The 19,518-nt window shown below is 40.2% G+C and overlaps 1 protein-coding gene and 1 long non-coding RNA gene across 2 annotated transcripts; both read left to right on the top strand.

Annotated features, from left to right (window-relative positions):
• The first annotated feature begins 26 nt into the window (after window positions 1–26).
• On the top strand, window positions 27–3,299 carry LOC119723029. The gene is made up of 2 exons (XR_005270508.1): window positions 27–160; window positions 1,486–3,299. It is a non-coding gene; the product is annotated as an uncharacterized LOC119723029 (long non-coding RNA).
• A 582-nt stretch (window positions 3,300–3,881) lies between these two features.
• Window positions 3,882–18,794, top strand: LOC119723027 (methylcrotonoyl-CoA carboxylase beta chain, mitochondrial-like). Its single transcript, XM_038193506.1, has 15 exons — window positions 3,882–4,010; window positions 5,555–5,706; window positions 6,271–6,372; window positions 6,780–6,907; window positions 7,407–7,519; window positions 7,887–8,000; window positions 9,248–9,312; window positions 9,590–9,689; window positions 10,692–10,860; window positions 11,479–11,555; window positions 11,850–11,916; window positions 12,316–12,472; window positions 13,470–13,584; window positions 16,176–16,261; window positions 16,802–18,794. The coding sequence occupies exons 1-15, from the start codon at window positions 3,882–3,884 to the stop codon at window positions 16,917–16,919; spliced, it is 1,692 nt and encodes a 563-aa protein (XP_038049434.1). The 3' UTR covers window positions 16,920–18,794.
• Window positions 18,795–19,518: the final 724 nt, after the last annotated feature.

The following is a 19,518-nucleotide window of genomic DNA, read 5'->3' as shown; positions in this document are numbered from 1 at the left end:
CCACTACCAGATGCACACGTTCTGTCACGACTCGAAAGTTATTCGCGGTCAATAGCGCCCTCAATAGGGAGTCACTTCGTGAAATTACATCACGCGAACGAACACTGAATCGTGAACGGATTAATATTATATTTACGTTTAGGACCAAAAAAGCAAGAGCGTAAGTGTCGGTAATTCACTAGAACATAATACTGGGATACTAAAGTTACTTTTTAGACGTTTACTATTTCTTTAAAAGTCGTAACGGGTTAAAAATCTACTCGTTTTTTGTAAGAGCATTCGTGGTCATGGGCGCTGCCATTTTGTTTTGCAGTTGCCCCCCCCCCCACCCCGTCTGAGTATCACCCGTTATCCACGGAGCCAAGTCTCCTGTGTTAATGTCTGATATATGTAAGCATGTGTGTGACGTCATTTCATTTCGAAATCAGGACTAAGATTGTGATTGGCCAATTTAGATGCTGCATTTTCGTAATACAACCGCACCTGTAGGCATAGTCCGAGTAACTTGGACCCAACTTATCGCCTTTTTAACATTCCGCCGTGGACAAAGGTCTGGCAATAGACCATGACCATGACTGAATGTTAAAAAGGCGATAAGTTGGATCCAATTTACTCGGACTACTCTAGGCCTAGCTACATGTACGTGGGAGCTCAAATTTATGCGCGTATAGAACATTAGAAGGCGCCTGCTGATTGGTCAGTTTCTCGAGGTCATACACAGGCTAGCCCCATAAATGTGGCCTATTTACTGGACTGCCTCCGTAAACATAGGCCACACATCCACATGTACAAAAATCGTGTCGACGGAGCCAAATTTTGATTTTCACATTTAGGCTTAGTTTGTAGGTTTTTTTTGCTTTAGAAGCATACTCACCCTCTTTATAGGCTAATCAGAAAGTGCTGCCTTTTTCAGATGTATATTTTTCGTGAAATTTCCAGATTCATTTTTACACGTTTGTGTATCAAAATTTCAACATGAAATTTCACAAAAATTAGACATCTGAAAAAGGCAGCACTTTCTGATTAGCCTGTAAAGAGGGTGAGTATGCTTCTAAAGCAAAAAAAACCTACAAACTAAGCCTAAATGTGAAAATCAAAATTTGGCTCCGTCGACACGATTTTTGTACATGTGGATGTGTGGCCTATGTTTACGGAGGCAGTCCAGTAAATGGGCCACATTTATGGGGCTATACACAGGCTAGTTGCATAATTAATTGCCACATCTGTGTATGCGTAATAGACCATAGTTGGCTTTGCCAGGGCCAGGGTTCATAGCCAGGGCGCCCCCCCCCCCCCTTCCCTCTCAATGTTTTGACTGGTTTGGTTTTACCCAGTTACACCTCCGCATGGATGGTGTTTCACCTCCTGAAATTTCCTGTTGTAAACCATTCAATTATTCATCGATGATAACAATGCTAGGCCTAGTACTAGTACATGTATATGTTTCCACATTATATTTCAATGTTTTGTTTTCAAAAATTCCAGGCAGAGATCTACATCTCAGCACAGCAGATCCTCAACTATGGCTTTGGGAAAGAAAGTGGCAGACATTGGCTACAAGACCTTCACAGTCAGCATGTTGGCGCTCACCGGCTACGGAGGATTCCTCTGTGTCAGACGAATCACCAACTTCATTAGATCCAGGAACGCGACCGCAAACACTGCTATCGAAACGCCGCCAAAAATCACCGCAGAGACCAAGCAATGATGATGTCCTGACGGACTGACTAATGTCCAGAGCCCCAGGAACATGAGTGATACTTCCCCAACCTTGATCAAAACACTTCCTACACTACAGACGAAGAATGCGCATGAACTTAGTTGCAGTTGTTTCATCACCTTATTGAAGTTCGGTTGTTACAATTAATTAATGGAGTAAACTCAGTCTGGTGCAATGTTTGAACAAAATAGACTGTGCCAGCAGTCTTGGTTGTGGGCCAGACCCATTATAGAGCAAGGACCTAGTCTTGCTCTATGGCCAGACTAGGCCAGACATTATGTTATGTGTGCAGGAATATTTTTTTACATACAGCAGGTGGGGAGTCGGGGGGATCTTTGCATTTTAAAGGAGAGTTAAGCTTTGCAGCTTGTGCTGTTCGCACTTGTACATTCTGTGTATGTAGTGTCACAGCCTGTACAGTTTGACAACATTTTTATGGAATCCTTTCAGTTCATATTCACGTTACACATGACCAACCTCAAGATACATAGAACACAATGTACAGATTTTTTTAGTATTCATCCAACACATTAGCATCCCAGGTGTTTCACTTAAGGCATGAATGGGGCTTGATTGTCTAGTTGATTGTCCTTGTGTGTGCTGATAATGCCATGTAACTTTAGCCAAACATATTTTTGTATGCATGAACAATGTGTAACTTAATCAATTTCATACTCAACTGTGATGCATAAAGAAAAACTTCTTCAAACTTGGGATGAGAAGTTAAAAATCTTGCAGAGATAATATTGGCGTAGAAAGAAAAAAAATTAAGCAGTTTACCAGAACCATCCAAAATATCATGCAGTATACACTGTATGGACAAATTCTGGCATGCCATCAATTCTATCACGAAGCATCGTGTTTATTACTTGGATAATCTGTCATAGGGTAACTGTTTTGTACAATAGCATGCACAATGGTTTCTCCATTGAAGGGGGCCTCGTGTGTGTATAGTGATCATGTACCTGCATTGATGTATAGATCATTTACACTGAGGTGTGTGCTTTTGTGTAAAACACACCTCAGTGATGGCTGCTGAATGCAATCAGTCTATTGCCTGTGACATGTTTTCAGAGTTTTGCTCAGCACATAACTCGTGCTTAGCGTCTACATGGAAATTGGCAAGGCTAAAATCGGTTTGAACTTAAAGAATGTATAGAGAAACTTCAAAGTTCAAATTAGCACCGAATTGGGATTAAAGAAAAGGTTGCCAGTGTATAAATGTCATTGGCTTTAAGTGGCTGTAAATTTGAAATTCATCTATCATCAGATCATGCGTATACCCTGTTAAACATGTATATTCTATGTGAACTACAAAGAATCGTCATATACAATGGTCATATTTTTAAGAGCTTTTAGTGATCATACTTTACAGTGTTAATGTGTATGTATGGGTGATGTTTCCTACAGTGCCATAGGTAGGTGTTTAACTGCAAACTTTCATATAAGTTGCAGACCTTGTTGACAAATCACTGGGGAGGTTTTTTTTTTTTAATTGGTAACAACAATGGTATCATTGATTTAGTTTGAAAATTTGTAATTAAAATCGAATAAACAAGTACACATGAGCTGGAGTTGATTTCTTTCCGGTGTTGTCTTTGACATGCTTTTACTGCAGATCTGGAATACAAATTGCACATTTGCGGGTTTTTCTTTCTTTTCTTTAGCTCTTTGTATATATATTTTTTTTTGGGGGGGGGGGGCAGTGCGGTATTTTCAATACTAATATCAGTTTTATTTTTTAATGTCCTGTCACCATTGTCTATCATAACTTGAGAAGCTTTTTGAAGCTACCGGTGTACTGTAAAATATGGACTCTGTGAAATACGGACTCGTTCGTGGTATTGCGCATACCGTAGTGTCAGCATGATGTAGACTTTCCTGGCCCCATTTTTGAAGTCCAAAGGACAATGGGGTCAGGGAACCAGACTAAACATGATGAGGACAGTGCAAGCGTCTAGTCTGCGTCGTGCAGGGTTTAAACTTTAATTCAACACGTCCACAGTTTATGTGACACCGATATTTCGCTAAAACCTGTTTCTAATCTGCCGAGAGAGGGCGCTAGATAGAAAATGCGGTGATTATCGATTATCGAAGCAACATGGCTGCGCCCATCTGAACATTGTTTTGTGCAGGAAGACGTGCAATATAAAGTGTCAAAATGAATGTTTGCTGTCGCCTTTTGAGTCGCAGTTTGCGGAGGAATGTGGCAGGCACATATAGGTCATATTATGGTGAAAGAATTGCAACGATCGGAACACCACCAGACAAGAATTCGGACCAATACAAGGTGTGTTTATCAATCATGTTTATCATTATCTAGCTGGAGTTACCCAGCCCTGAGTTTTATCATTGGGTTGTCTATAGGGCTGGAGCGAATTTTTCTCGTAACTTGTAGTATAGGCAAAATTTTTTGGAAAATGTTCAATTTTGTCCCCGTTACACACTAATTGCAACTGCAACTCACCCCAAACTTGCCTGGAATAACCATTACACAGGTCCTTGAAGTAAAAAACGATCCACGATGAAGATTCAGCCTACAATTGCAGTGAAAACAGGAGGGATAACCGCTAACTTGACAACCTTGCTGGATTGGCCAGGACCGCAATTGGTTTGTGCACAAAAAAAATTGTGTACAATGAATGGCGGTCGATTAACAGGCACAGAGAGCGATCGCTGTCAACTACTCGTTTTGCCGGCTGCGCTGGCTGTTGGCGCATGACGTCACGCGGAAGCGTAACACCCGATGACTGTTTCATGCACTAATATAAGGTTTACCACTCGCATCACAGCTTTGGTACTGGAACCGCAACCAATAGTGCATGAAACAGTCATCGGGTGTTACGCTTCCGCGTGACGTCATGCGCCAACAGCCAGCGCAGCCGGCAAAACCGAGTAGTTGACAGCGATCGCTCTCTGTGCCTGTTAATCGACCGCCATTCATTGTACACAATTAATTTTGTGCACAAACCAATTGCGCATGTTCAGTGCATATCCGGCAAACTAACATTTACTAAAGGTTTGCCGTCTCCGGCAAAATATACACTGCCTAAAAATAAATGTATCTTTTAATAATATTCGACTAGGCATGCCTAGTATAATACTAATATTAATGACGTACACCTCATTTTGAATTAAATATTGTTAAAATTAATGAAATTGTGACAATAAGATTAACAAAGTGTTTGTATTACTTTTATATTATTATTTTTTTAAAGATGTGTTTATATAGCCGTGAACCAGTCCCCCTTTTTTTCCCGTTTTTAAGCCGGCACATTGTACAGTGCCCGTATGGGCACGTATAGAAGTAGGCCTACACATTAAATTGCCATTCTAACCCGAGCGAACACGTGGCCTAGTGGATAGAGCGCAAGACTAGGAATCGTGAAGATGCGCCAGGTTCGATTCTCCGTCCATGCACTCATGTTAATTTTGTTACCCGAAAAAGTAAGAGCTGTCTTCCTTTACTGTTTTACACTGCCTAGGCCCCTGTATGATTAAAAAAAATTGCCATTGGCCTATTTTTCAAATACAATTGACTCTCGTTAATACAATCCCAGTTAGGCTAATACAAATTCTGGTTATAGCAAACATAAAGCCTTGGTCCCGAGTGTGCATTAATGTGTGCAGTGAATAGGACCGGCACTCCACCTAATACAAAATTCTGATATAACAAACATTTTGGCTAAAGGTCCCACTGAGTTTGTTTTAACAAGAGTCAACTGTATTTATCAGCCTGGTTAACAGGCTAATTTTATACAATCATACAAAATAACATGGATGAATAAACAGATCTTGGTAAAATTGACATTTTACTGTTTATTTGCAACACAGGAAAACTATGTCCGCATGAAAGAACTAGTTGCTGAGCTGAAATCAAATGTAGCTACAGTCACACAAGGAGGTGGGGAAAAGAGCATCCAGCGTCATGTATCCCAGGGGAAGATGCTGGTCAGGGATCGCATCAATAATCTCCTGGATCCAGGGTAAAAATCGATTACAGTTGTAGCTGTTACACCCCAACTATGGCCCTGTCCCAGTTACAGTGTGGTTTGTCTCAAATACAGTTAGGAATTTCCCAACTATTCTTGGGACTGTCCCCAAAATAGTTGGGACCATTACCATAGTTGGGGTGTAACAATGAAAATGGACTCTACGTGTAGATGGTGCTTTGTGGCAACTTGTGAGAGCTCCTTGTCATGGACACACTGCGTGAACGCCATGGTTGAGCCTTGATGGTGCGAAGTACGCATGATTAATTTCAATCGGAATGTGCACATATCTACAGTGTCTTCACCTCGGCACGATTAGCGTACAATTAACAGCAATGCATTCACAGGTCCTACCTAATTTCGCTCTTTGTAAACGTTGAGGGGGTAAATGTACCTGTGAATTCACTTGTAGCTACTCACATGAACGTTGACAAAGACATTCCTGTGTTAGTGTTCATTCATTGGTTTTTTTTGTGAAACTGAGTAGTCCTTATAAATTATGTCGAGGTATGACAAAACCCAATTTTTCAATTTTATCTTATTTTTCATGTTTTTCAGCTCCCCATTTCTGGAGTTGTCTCAACTGGCTGGCTACGATCTATATGGTGAAGAGGAAGTGCCTGCCGGGGGAATTATCACCGGTATTGGCAGGGTGTCTGGGTAGGTGTCTGTCATATTATTTTTGACATTTTTTGTGCATTTTTTTTAATTGTCTTACATGTAGGTGGTTGAAAAATAAGACCTTTGGTGGTTGTGTGCAAGAAGCAAAATCACAGATTTGGAAAATGTAAATATTTTTATACTTATACTTTCTATTAACATTGATCAGTTTTATTTATACAAACAATTAGCTATTTTCATGTTTCAAAGTGTTTGTCATCTTCGTCAAGTTGCTTCCTTGGATTTATTTTCTGTTTCAAATTTGAATTTATTGACAATGAAACAAAACAGGAATGAATTTCAAACAAAAAATCTTTCAGTCCTTCATAAAAAGGGTCCACAATTAAATTCCTTGTTTGATTTGAAATCTTTAGAAAGATAAATTAGAGGATATGCTTTGGTTCCAGGGTTGACTGTATGATTGTAGCCAATGATGCAACGGTCAAAGCAGGCACTTACTATCCAATCACAATCAAGAAGCATCTACGAGCACAAGACATCGCCAGAGAAAACAACCTGACCTGTGTGTATTTAGGTGGGTAGCTTTTCTGACTTGCACCGTCAATTCACGGTCCATGACAAGTGAACTTTGGCTAACAGTTAGGGCATTGTGCAGCTATTGCCGATGAAAACGTTATGCTCCAACTATGGCATCGTCCCAACTATAGATGAGACTATCCCAACTACAGTTAGGATCGTCCCTACTGTAGTTAGGAATTCTCAATGCTTTGTTGGGAATAGTTGGGACTGTCCCAACTATAGTTGGGATCCTTGCCATAGGGGCAAAATTTAAAAAAAACACAGTAGCACATGCCCTTGCAAATCAAGCAAGACTCATTTCTGATTTAAAAATGTAAAACAAAAGCACAGAAAAACTAAACCAAAAAATACCCCAAAAGTTATGGAAAGTTTGTGCAGTAAAAATGACACTGAATGGCCTTACTATTTAAGGGACGAAATTACCTCAAAGCCTATGTTTTCATCTTTCATACGGGAATGTTTTTTTTTTAAATGGTCTTTTCCTTATCCCACAGTGGACTCAGGAGGAGCTAATTTACCCCGGCAGGATGAAGTCTTTCCAGACCGAGACAACTTTGGCCGCATCTTCTACAATCAAGCCATCATGTCTAGCATGGGCATACCTCAGGTCAGTGACCTTTTGAATAGCCGAGGTCAGTGACCTTTGACCTCAAAATACTAGGCCTAATTTCTGCATACAGTAGCAGAAAATTCCGTTCTTATAGTAATCTTAGTTCACGGGTAAGCGAGGAATTTTGGCTTATGCGCATGCGAACATCCCATAACTGCGGATTGTGTGCTTACAGGGTTAGCGCAGTAGAAATATTCTCAGTCGTTTCATATCGCATCGCTGAAACTTGAGATAAACGCGGCCTGATGGGCCACACTGGCTCGTGACAGACTTCACTTTCAAGAAAAAAATGGCTTCATTTCTTGCCAATGACTTTCCTGTCTCTCGTTATCTGTTAATCTCTGTCTGTTTCACTGGTAACCAGATCGCCGTTGTCATGGGTAGCTGTACCGCTGGAGGTGCGTACGTACCAGCCATGGCTGATCAGAGCATCATTGTCAAGGAGCAGGGAACCATCTTCCTTGCTGGGCCACCATTGGTAAGACTGGGTTGATTTTCCTGATAGGTCAGTTACGCCCTAACTAAAGGCGAATCCAGGCACGTGATCGCTGTACACGCACAAGGCCCCCTTCAATGGCAAAAGCATTATGCAAAGCGACTGCCCCTTGTCCATTATCTGAACAATAGCTAGCACAGGGCTTTCACCATTGAAGGGGGCCTTTGTGATAGAAGTGACAGCATGAAGGGATTGACGGCCATCTCTGTAGAAGAACTGCAACTGCCTATTTTACGCAATCAAGCACGCATTGCGCAGTGTTGAAAATGTTCCAAACATGCAGCCATGTTGCTCGAAATGTGTTCGAAATACCACGCAGCCGATGCGCGTTATGCAAGTTCACGCTCAAAATGCCAATGCGCTTGGCTGGTCTGTAGGAAATGACATCATTTGAGAGAGACCTATAGGTGGGACAGTCCCATTGTTGGGACAGTCCCATGCTATAGTTACGCGTAATAGGTCTATGGGCTCCGTGCACAAGTACCCCTTTAACGGCCAGAAAAGGAGAGTTGGGACAGACCTAGACTGGTTCCTGGTCCACCCACTGCGTATTTCGAATAATCCAAAGTTATTGGGCGCGGGGATTAGTCTGGGAGACCATCACAGTTTAAAATTGATCGTATTCACGCGCAGACGACGCCTGACGCTCACGCGAAGACGCTATGGCTATATAGCTTTGGCACATTCAAGAAGTCGTGCATACTTCGCACGCGAACCAGTACAGTACAGTACGTAAGGCACACGCTGTGTGTCCCATCCACGGGGCTCTCAAAAGTGGTAAAAATGTGCCCTCTTTTGTTGGCGCACAGAGCCCATAGTTTAATGCAGAGTTGTAGTCAAAACTTGCAAATCAAGTCACAAGCTATTCAAAAAAACTGTGGCAAAGGCACAGTGGTCATCCCCCGTTACTTGTGGCCAGACTTGTGATTGATTCGTGCTTGGACAAAGCAAGATTGTAATCCATGTACGTGTTCTACATAACCCCGAGGACCGACACACAAAGGGAGAACAGCAGATCCTGTCAGTCCTCGGGCATTGGGTCCTTTGTTGAAAACGGTCCTCTATCGTACGATTATGTGCGTAGCCTATGGGAGAGTGTTGTATTACAGGGACAAAGGGAAACATAAAGCATTGTCCTCGAGAGTATAGTAAAACGCGACTGTCTGTACTTGTTTGTGTGTATTTCAAGATGTGCTTTGATTCTGATGGGAATGATTCTGTTACCACAGGTACGGGCAGCTACTGGTGAGGTGGTGTCTCCTGAAGAATTGGGCGGAGCAGACCTCCATTGTAGGTAGGGGGCTCCTTATTTGTTTTCTTTTTCCAAACTTGACATGAGGCTGTTCTGGAGCAATGAAATAACAGTATCCAAGACATAATTTCAATTGTTGCCATCGTTCCTGAGACAAACGCACCTTAGAATAGGTTGAAAATTGTACTAATGTCGTTTTTTATCAGTCATCTTCGTATCTCATGCTATTTAGTATTTTTTTTCTCTCCCTTAGTTTTTAAGAAAACCCTTTAGAAGATAATTTTTATCAACATTTTATGATGGTACATGTTTCTCTCAGGACGTCGGGCGTGACAGACCACTTTGCAGAAGACGACAGTCATGCGCTGTACCTCGCCAGGAGAACAGTGGCCAACCTTAACCGGAAGAAAACTACAAATGTAAGCAAGACTTAAAGACACACTAATCATCCTTGTCTTTGACTCTCCAACACCCTTAACCCTCCTTGTGGGAAGTCAGTAGTCGGAGCTGTATGTAACACCCTTCCAAACCTGTAGGTCAGTTTCAGGTGAAGGGATGGGAAGTTTTAAAGTAATTGTTTCACACAGAGAGTACAGCACAGTGGAGAGCATTGAAGCGTTAACGAATCTGCCTGCTTGCCCTGAACTTAACCACACAAAAGAAGTGTGCAGGGATTTAAAGTGTTATCCATACTTCACAGAAGACTACCTGGAAGGAATTTGAAGTGTGGGTGCTACTTCTATGGGCAGACAAGTTTTTGCCTCTTCACTTTTACCCATAGAATTGATCACACGGCAAGACCAAATGTCCTTTGTGTTGAACTTTCACCTTTCAAAACCCTTTACAGTTTAGTGTGGTAGGCTCAGGCCAAGCAGCTGAAATCTCTGCCATGCTTTACTGTATTCTGTGTGTGCTCTGTTTGACCTTTCAGAGTGCTAAAATGAAGAATTTAATAATCAAATATATCTAAAACTATGCAGAATATATAACAGGCATGCAACTTTACCTTGGATTAACTGATATCCTCATTTTTTGCGTCACGCATATGCCATTAAAAAATTTTTAAAACACTGTATAATGTTGTGTAAAACTTGGAATTTCCTTCTTTTTTTCCCTACTTTCTAGTTATACAGGCCTTATATCAGTGTCATTAAACAAACAATTTTAGTTTTCTAAATTAACACTTAACCAATAATCTCTGGAGGCTAGTTTTACTATATCACTTGAAGCAGTCAACATTTATGTAATATTTATATGCATGTATAAGATTCCTTGCAAATTTGATTAACACTCCGGAAAAAAACATTTGCTGCTTTATTTTTTCAATTAACAAACAAATTATGTATAGTACTGGAACAGCAATCTGAAAGTCGCAGGTTCAAACTCCGCTCCCTTAAAATTTTGTTCTTTTATTTTCCTAGATTCCAATTCAGGAACCGCGAGACCCAGTTTACTCAGTTGATGAGTTGTACGGCATTGTGCAAAGCGACTTTAGCAAAGTGTATGACATCAGAGAGGTCATCGCAAGGGTTGTGGACGGCAGTGTGTTTGATGAGTTCAAGACGCTGTACGGAGACACGTTGATAACAGGTCAGTGACAATGAAGAAGTGTGAAATGTAAGGTTGACCTCTCTTTGACATCAGATAGGTCATCATGAGGGTCGTGGACCTCTGTGTGTTTGATGAGTTCAAGACATTGTGTGGAGACACGTTGATAACAGGTCAGTGACAACAAAAAAATGTCAGATGTAGGGTTGACCTCTGTGATATTAGAGAGGTCATTGCGAGGGTTGTTGCTGGTAGCCTGTTCGATGAGGTCACGATGCTGTATGGTGACACATTGATAACCTTTCAGTGTCTTTGGATGTATGACTTGGTCAGACTTAAGCTACCTTTTCAGAAGCACATTTCGTGTTTTTGTTGCAGTGCCTTCTACCGAACAAAACTTGGGGTCTAGTGGCTTTTTGCACAACTGAAGAATATGTTATGCCAAATTCTCCATTCGAATTTTAATTTGACCACATACAATAATCATCCGTATAATCCAGATTGGTCTTCAAACTATGCATACACACATCGAGATTTGATGATTTTCCCGCCAGGCAAACGATTAGTTATTTGCAAAACTTGAAGAAAAAAATCAGAAAGATTGATTTGTTTGTGCCATCATATTAACCCGTGGATTTTTTTCTTCATATTTTGGTGTAGGATTTGCTCATATCCATGGTTACCCAGTAGGTATCCTTGGTAACAACGGGGTGCTGTATTCATCGTGTGCTTTAAAGGTGAGCAAGATCTGATGGTTTTGTAAGAAATTTAAGTTAAAATTGTGGGGCAAACTTCTCAACAGTGCAGTTATGTGGACTGTCTTAGAAAAAATGGACTCCACACAGGAAATGATTTGTTACTATATTTAGGGTGTAGTTATGCATTGAGTCCATGATGTTGTCTGTCCTGAAATTTAGAGGCGAAAAGAAGTAACATAATTAGTTTGTGAATTTTGTGAATTTAAAGTTGAATGGGATCTCATGAATTATTATAGATTTTGACAAATAATACTTCCGCTTGTTGTCTGACAGGCTGCTCACTTCATTCAACTATGCTGCAAACGGAAAATTCCCCTAATATTTCTACAGAACATCACAGGTAAGTTTGCTCTTTATTTCAACTGCATACATCAATGTCTTACACCATGAAACACTTCATAAGTTCTCATTGACAATTAGTTTGTCCCGTGGTGAGGTTTATCAAATTTGCAATTTGTTTTTCCAGCTTTGGCTAATTCGTCAAATTAATTAAAAGTCATTCAATTAAAAGTCATTTAATTTTGCAAAGGTGGTATGCACACCACAAATGCTGGTTCAGACAATGAGTTGCCAATGTGTCTGCATGTAACACATGGTTCCAACTCAGTGAAAGCTTCTAAGCTTGTTTCCCGGATTAGTCCATACTTTCGATCAATAAATGTGTGTATACATGTATACAAGAATCGCACATTTTTATGTCAATTTCCTTTGACTCCCCTCCCCTTCCCCCAATGCCCAGGTTTCATGGTTGGCCGTGACGCTGAGGCGGGCGGTATTGCCAAGAATGGAGCCAAGATGGTGAATGCCGTAGCATGCGCCAACGTTCCCAAGATCACTGTCATCGTAGGTGGGTCATTTGGTGCCGGTAACTATGGAATGTGTGGACGGGCCTATGGGTAAGAAACAGATTTGTCATGTCAATTTTTAAGTTAAATATGTTAATATTGGCTTGTAAATAGAAATAAAAGCTAATTAGTAGGACAAAGTAAGTCAAGTGAAATGAACAAAAAGGAAAAAATTGAAAAGGAAAAAGTTGCAGCAGTATTGTGAGCTTATTGAGGAATTGACTTGGATTTTTGTTGGGGGGAGGACCATTGGAAGCTCCCATCATTGTTAGAAAATATGAAATGCACAGGTTTGTCTGTAAATAAATAGTTTCCTTATTTTAAAAATAATATTCCAGTCGTTCAGAATGCATTGATTAAAAAGTACAACATTGAAGATTGTCTGAAACATGCAATGAAGTATGGTGTGTCATTTTTAATTAAATGTTTTTATTGAAACCCATTAATTGTTTAGGGTCTGATCATATGACATTAAAATACCATGTGACCATTCGGTTTCCCCTTGATAGGCCACCATTGTAGCAGGCAAGCGTTTGGTTGGTAACCAAGCCGTGCATTGCTAACAACAGAGCATATTGACAGCAGGGCTTATTTTCACGTAAAATAACGGCAAATTCTTTATCAAGTGACATAATGATCACTACCTGTGCCGTGTACGGTTGTCATAATCGTGCCGACCCAGCATTGGACGTTGGCTCCGCATTTTTCGCACAGATTTTGTCATCCATCACAGCTTTGAAGGCTTGCCTACTACCTACTGCGCAGTGCAATATACGATCTTTGCCTACTAGAATGGGGACGTTGACTGGATGTAGGCTGGGTCACGTGGGTCAGTGAGAGAGCCTGTTATTGCAGAACCGTCATCCACTCAATCAAAAATCAATTGCAAGTCGGGTCACTTGGCAAGTAATAGGGGAATAAGAATGACAAAGGAATTCCATGTCATGGTTCAATTGAATGTCTTGTAACTTGTCTTATGATTGAAGATTATGAACCTGTGATGGCTTGAATACAACTTCTGGTTTATTGTACTTTTTTACTTGCCAAGTCCACGATTCCTGTATATGTGGCCCAACGCGCGGATCTCCGTCATGGGAGGCAAGCAGGCAGCGTTGGTACTGGCTCAGGTACAGAAAGCACAGAAACAACGAATGGGACAAGAGGTAAGACACACAAACCTGCCCTAGCCCCCGCCCCATTCTCTCCCTGATTAACCCTACTAGTGGGAAATCAGTATCCAGTGCAATATATGAAAAAAACCTTCCAACAGTGCACAGTATGAGGACATTTTCAGATGAAAGGTATTTAAATTTCTGCCATGTCCTTTTTTTTGTAATGCGAGTTAATGATAAAAAAGTTATTGCCAAACCAACAGAAGTTTATTTTGTTGGCCTCTTTTCTTGCAGTTTAGTCACTTAACTTGAAGGGATCTTCTGTGAGAATAATCCACCCTAAATGCTTTGACTTCATAGAATAACAGCACAGAGTTGACAAAATATCCCCGTTAATTGTAAAGCGAGCTACCACAGAATTGCCCTTTAGAATGCACAAAAATGCCAACTGAAAGCCATGTCAGATCATTTGCCATTAACCGGAAAAATACCTACCAATTTGATGACAACAACCTTGCTCACAATGAAGATAGGACTGGTATCAAATACACCTTGAAATTATTCCCCCTGAAATGGTATCGTTTGGAAGAAAACTAAAATTGAAAGTGGTTTTAAAACAGGATACCCGCGATAGCAATGGAATCCAGTTAGGAGATCCAACAAAATTGTGCATACGTTTTCCCTGTTTTCTAAAAATGTATAGTGTCCTCTGAGCTGAAAGTTCAACAGGTTTGACATGAGTGCACGGTATAAAGATTTTGAGCAATTTAGTTGCTTCAACCAAAAACAAATTTGCACAAAAAGCAAAAGATCCTATGTACATTTAACGGCTATGTCCAAAAAAGAAAAAAAGTGCCTGTTTAGTTTGTTGACCTCTATATAGAGTTGAATGACATTTTATCCTCATCTTCACATGCTGTCAGCTCATATTATGAAGTGTCATCAAGTGACCGTGACCAACTCAAATGAGTTCTGAAACCTGACAAGCGTTAAAGTCGCATTCCCTGTGCTATACTCGAGTTTCATCCCTAAAAATAGATTCCTTTTCTAAATTGCTTTTTTTTTCTAGCAATACAAAAGTTATTCACTTTTGAATGAGCCATCAACCCAAAAAAAACAATCTGCCTGTGTTGATTTTTTGAATTATTACTTTACAATTTTTGAATGATTCGCTGCCGAACAATAATTCCGTTTTCGCGGGTTAGGCAGGTTCCTGCCCCACAATCAGTATTGATAATGTACGGACCAGGAGCCAGTCTGCTCGCAGAGCAGATCTGTTTTTGCCCAAAACAATTTTTTTGTTTTTTACAGAGAGTTGCAGACGTCCTTAAAAGAAAAAGGACTTTTTTTTTGGTTGGAATAAAACATACAAGTTGAAAATTTATTAGTAGAAAAAAATTTGACTTTGTTAACATGGTTAAAGGGCACGCAATGTACATATGATCTGATGTATACTGGGCTGTGTTGATGAACATCTGTTGTATGAACACTTCTCGGTTTCACCTGTATAATGTTTTCATCTGGTATAGCTAAAATTGCTGTAATTGTTCGGTGGAAATGTTCACGCTTGGAGTAATTTGCGTATCAGCGATAATGACCTGTGAAAAGATAAAATTTTGTTAAAGAGTAGAATTTGCTCATGAAATGAAATACGGAATTTCAACCGTTTTGTGTGTACGTGCACAAAGAACAACAGATTCTTTGTTGACCTGGATTGTTCATCTTTTGTTGAAAACGGTCCTTAAAAACATTGAAAACGTACGTTTATGTGCTTAGTCGATGGGAGTGTGTTATGATACAGGGAAAAAGGGAAACACAATGCCTTGTCCTCGAGAGTTGTGTAAAGTACAACTGTGCCATGTGTTCAAGGTTCAAAATAACTCATTTGTAATTTTAAATTGAATACTCAGGGCATGCAAAGCCTCAAATTGATGTGCATGTGTTTGAAAGGTTTTGAGGAAAAGTGTCAAATTCGAAACCAGATTTTGACACAAGATGATTTTTATGAACTGATGACTGACAACTTTATTAGTATAAAATGCCTTAATCCCAGTAGCCCTATTTGATGGTGTCATGTGACTATTATGCACACCTCCTCCTCCCCCCGCCCCAGGTCTTATGGCGGAGGTCATGTTTTTCAGAGTGGGGATTTTGGTCACTCCCAAACATAGTTCTGTAAACCTTTAGCACAATATTCCTCGAACCTGGTCACATAAAACTGCATTGAATGTAGAGTGCCGTGGCCTCATGGTCTGGAGCATTGAATTCATGGTCTGCAGGTAATTCTGCAGCCTGTGGGTTCAAGTCCAGCCTGGGGTTATGGTGCGTGTAGCCGTGTACCCTTGGGCAAGGCACTTTGTCACTCATTGCTTCTCCCCACACAGGAGCAGATAGGTACCTGCGAGGGCAGAGATGGTTATTGTGATTGATTTTAGCTGCTTTGCGCCGAAATGACAGCATCGAGCTGTTTACTCCCCAGGGAGCTGATATTGTCTTTAGAATGTTTCATTGAGCCATTGAGCAGGGTAATAATGATGTAGCGCCTTGAGCACCAATACTGGTGTATACCTGTGCTTTATAAATACACATTATTGTTATAATTGAATGTGAGACGATGGAATCTCTGTTCTGGCTTTCCACAGTTCACTGCCGAGGAGGAAGAAGCCTTGATGAAACCCATCTTGGAGAAATACGAACAGGAAGGAAGTCCTTACTATTCCAGCGCTAGGTCAGTTGTTACACATCAAAATGTATATGGGCAATCCCAGCTGTTATGAAAATAAGTCTAATGTCCGTGACAGAGCCAATTAACCATAATATCTAGTTAAGGATTCAGAGAAATGATCCAAAACTCATCGTCTGTAATCTCCTTGACCATTACTAGATGATGAATGTGTAAGATTTGAAAAATACACGTTCAGGTTTATTCACCGAGCTCATAAAATGCTCCGTCACAGACATTGCATAGCGCTGGAATTGAGATTTGTTTTGGTATGGGAATTCATCAACAAGAATTGCACATCCCTGTTGAACAAAGGCACACACCTCAATGATGGCAGCAGTGCAAATGCTCTGTACATTGCCAAAAGGTATTTCCTGCATAAGATTTAAAAACTGTATGCAAAAAACTACATCCACATAGAGTGGAGAACACGTGCAAGATCCTAAGGCATACTCAGGAAATCCAGGGTATTGGACTGAATTGCTGGGACTTTGGGACTATCTATGAGACTATCATTTTTCTTCTTTTTTTTTCAATTTCTCTTAGGTTATGGGATGATGGAGTGATAGATCCTGCCGACACGCGCACCATCCTTGCGCTTAGTTTGAGCGCTGCCCTCAACGCTCCTGTACAGAACACTGACTTCGGTGTCTTCCGCATGTGATGACAATTTACAGACAGTTATTATAAATAGATATCATGATCATGAAATTCAGAGTATTTTGATGCTCGTTATGTTGAGGATCATTGTGAAGCGAGTCGGCAAATGTCAGCAGATAATCGCATGGACTTGTAGGGGGCACTAACAATTTGAGAAATAAGGGAAATCGCCAATTTGTTTGTCTTACAGACAAATCTCAGTGTACATTCACTTTAATCTTTAACCACGGTCCACATCACACGTGTACATGTACAGCATGCGTGTTCAATCTTTACTGTGCATCAAGTTTGCTTGAAGATATATTTGTTATCCCACTCGCGCTTGTGGAATGCAGAAAATGTAGTGGGTTTGTGTTCCATATCTTCGACCGGGTGGCATATGGGACACAGACTCACTACATTATTCCGTATTCCACTCACGCTCGTGAAGTATCTAAAGTGTACCTTATCAACGGCTATTTTGAAAAATAGCGGACACAGTGCTTCTGCCATTGGGTAGATCTGGGGAAGAGGGTTGCTGTATGTAGAAAGTTTCCTTTTTTCCAGGTGCTAGTTTTTGTTTGTATAGTTAGAAACTGGAGAATTTGAATTGCCAGACACGCACAATCACCAAGTGTGTTCAGCTTCCATAGGAACAAGCAACACAAATATCAGGGAGAAGACCGTGCCAACAACATGTGCACCCCTCCCATGCTACACGATATGCTACAACATATGCTACAACCGCACTCATCATGTGTATGTGCACACTGGTACTTTGTAGGTCTTTTGTCAGAAACTTGGCTGCGCAATAGCAGTTTTGTTTGGGAATAAAAAGGAGCAGGCTTCACGGATCAGCTGTTAGTAATTGCACAACTTACACACACACACAAAAAGGACCAACATTGACAAGTGGTTGCATGATCACACATGATGGTTAATACTGTTTTAATACCTAAAACATCGGTTTCAGTTGGATTTTTTTAAATTATTGAAAACATTAAAGCACACAAGAAAAAAAAAATGTTTTGAATACAGCAAGAAAACTGACCAATAGAAATGGCATATACATTACAGTAGTCATGTACTCAATACAATCTGAGTCATCTAGGGGTACTTGTACTTTCAAAATGCAGAGAGACATAAAGGATTTGTAGTTAAGTTCATATTTTGTCCTTTGTTTTTTCCTTTAATCACTCTGAGAACTTGTTCTTGCAGTTCATTATCAAATTGGGTACTTTAACACATTTCCTGATTACTTTAGAGCAGATCAGTGGTTGTAAAAACTTGAGACTTGTAACACAACTGTCCCGAACAGATAGAAACTGTATTGGTTTTATAAGCTATTTTTTTGTGTCAATAATATGCCATTTTCGATATTCCTTCTTTTTTACTGAAGTACTAAGTAATCTCAATTTCAGACCAAGTTGGATGCATATTTTGTTCAATCTAAACTTAATATGACAGTATTTATAACAAATTCTGTCTAGAATTGATTCAAGTCTGAGAATTGCCCATGTCTATCATACAGCTGGTATCCTTGGTGGTTTCTATCAGTGCAAAAGGAGTGCACTCCTGATAACCAGACCACTAAATTAGTCTAGCAAATACGACACATTATTGTGTTATTAATATGTACCTCTATGCTTGGGCATTGTTTTAGCATGGGTTGAAGTAACATACGTCAGACTTGAACCAAGTCTACTTTTCTTTAAATTTAACTAACTAGAAAGTATAGAATTCTAAAATCCTGAGTCCCAAACTGTGGGAAACATTTCTACATGGAAGCTTCAACAGTTTTCTCTATTGCTTGAAGGAAACTTACTGGATGGTTTGTAAAGTACCTGTACAACAATAAATTCCCGATAATGCTTATCTGTGATGACGTACTTTCATCTCACTACTTTTTGACCAAGAGCCTTTTTTCAAGGCGATGCTAAGCATGCAAGTTTACTTAGCACAGAATGTTTTGCCGTTGGTTTTAGCAAGAATGGTCAAGCTAAAGAGCATGATGTATATTACTTGCGCTTACTTTTAAGCTGGGCCCAATTGATGGTGCTGCTAAGCACACGAATTGTCTGCTAACTGAGCCTCTGTCTATTTCATGGAGACCATAAGCAGTAAGCACAGCAAAAGCACGCTTAACCCCCGGAGGAAAAAGTTGCTTAATTTAATGACGTAACAATAGAAATCCCCATGCGCACGTAACCATTAGCACATTCACGCCATGAAATAGTACTTAAGGTTAGCACAATTTCCTGCTATAATAAGCACAATTTTCTGCTAACTGTTAAGCAGCGCCATGAAATTGGGCCCATATCTCTGCTTAGGACTATCTGTTAAGCAATATGTGACCTGTCAGAACAAACTGAGCTTTAAGCCGCAAATTGCCATTTTGCAGTACAGTGGGGCGAAGTAAAAATCCAAAGGGGTGGTAGAATTTTTTTCTGGTGAAACTCAATCCATAATTCCTGTTTTACCTTTCCCATTTTTTTATTTGTTATACAAAACATCTTTAAAACCTATTTTCATCCCATTTTATCGGTTGACTGTTCATTCACTGCAATACAATGGCAGGAATTTTAAATGCCATTTTCTCAAAACTTTGTTCTACAACAGTTTTT

The sequence above is a fragment of the Patiria miniata genome, unplaced genomic scaffold (assembly GCF_015706575.1).
Source record: "Patiria miniata isolate m_02_andy unplaced genomic scaffold, ASM1570657v1 HiC_scaffold_16, whole genome shotgun sequence".
Taxonomy (NCBI): domain Eukaryota; kingdom Metazoa; phylum Echinodermata; class Asteroidea; order Valvatida; family Asterinidae; genus Patiria; species Patiria miniata.
Note: the sequence above shows the minus strand (reverse complement) of the source record. Positions and strands in the feature narration are given on the sequence as shown.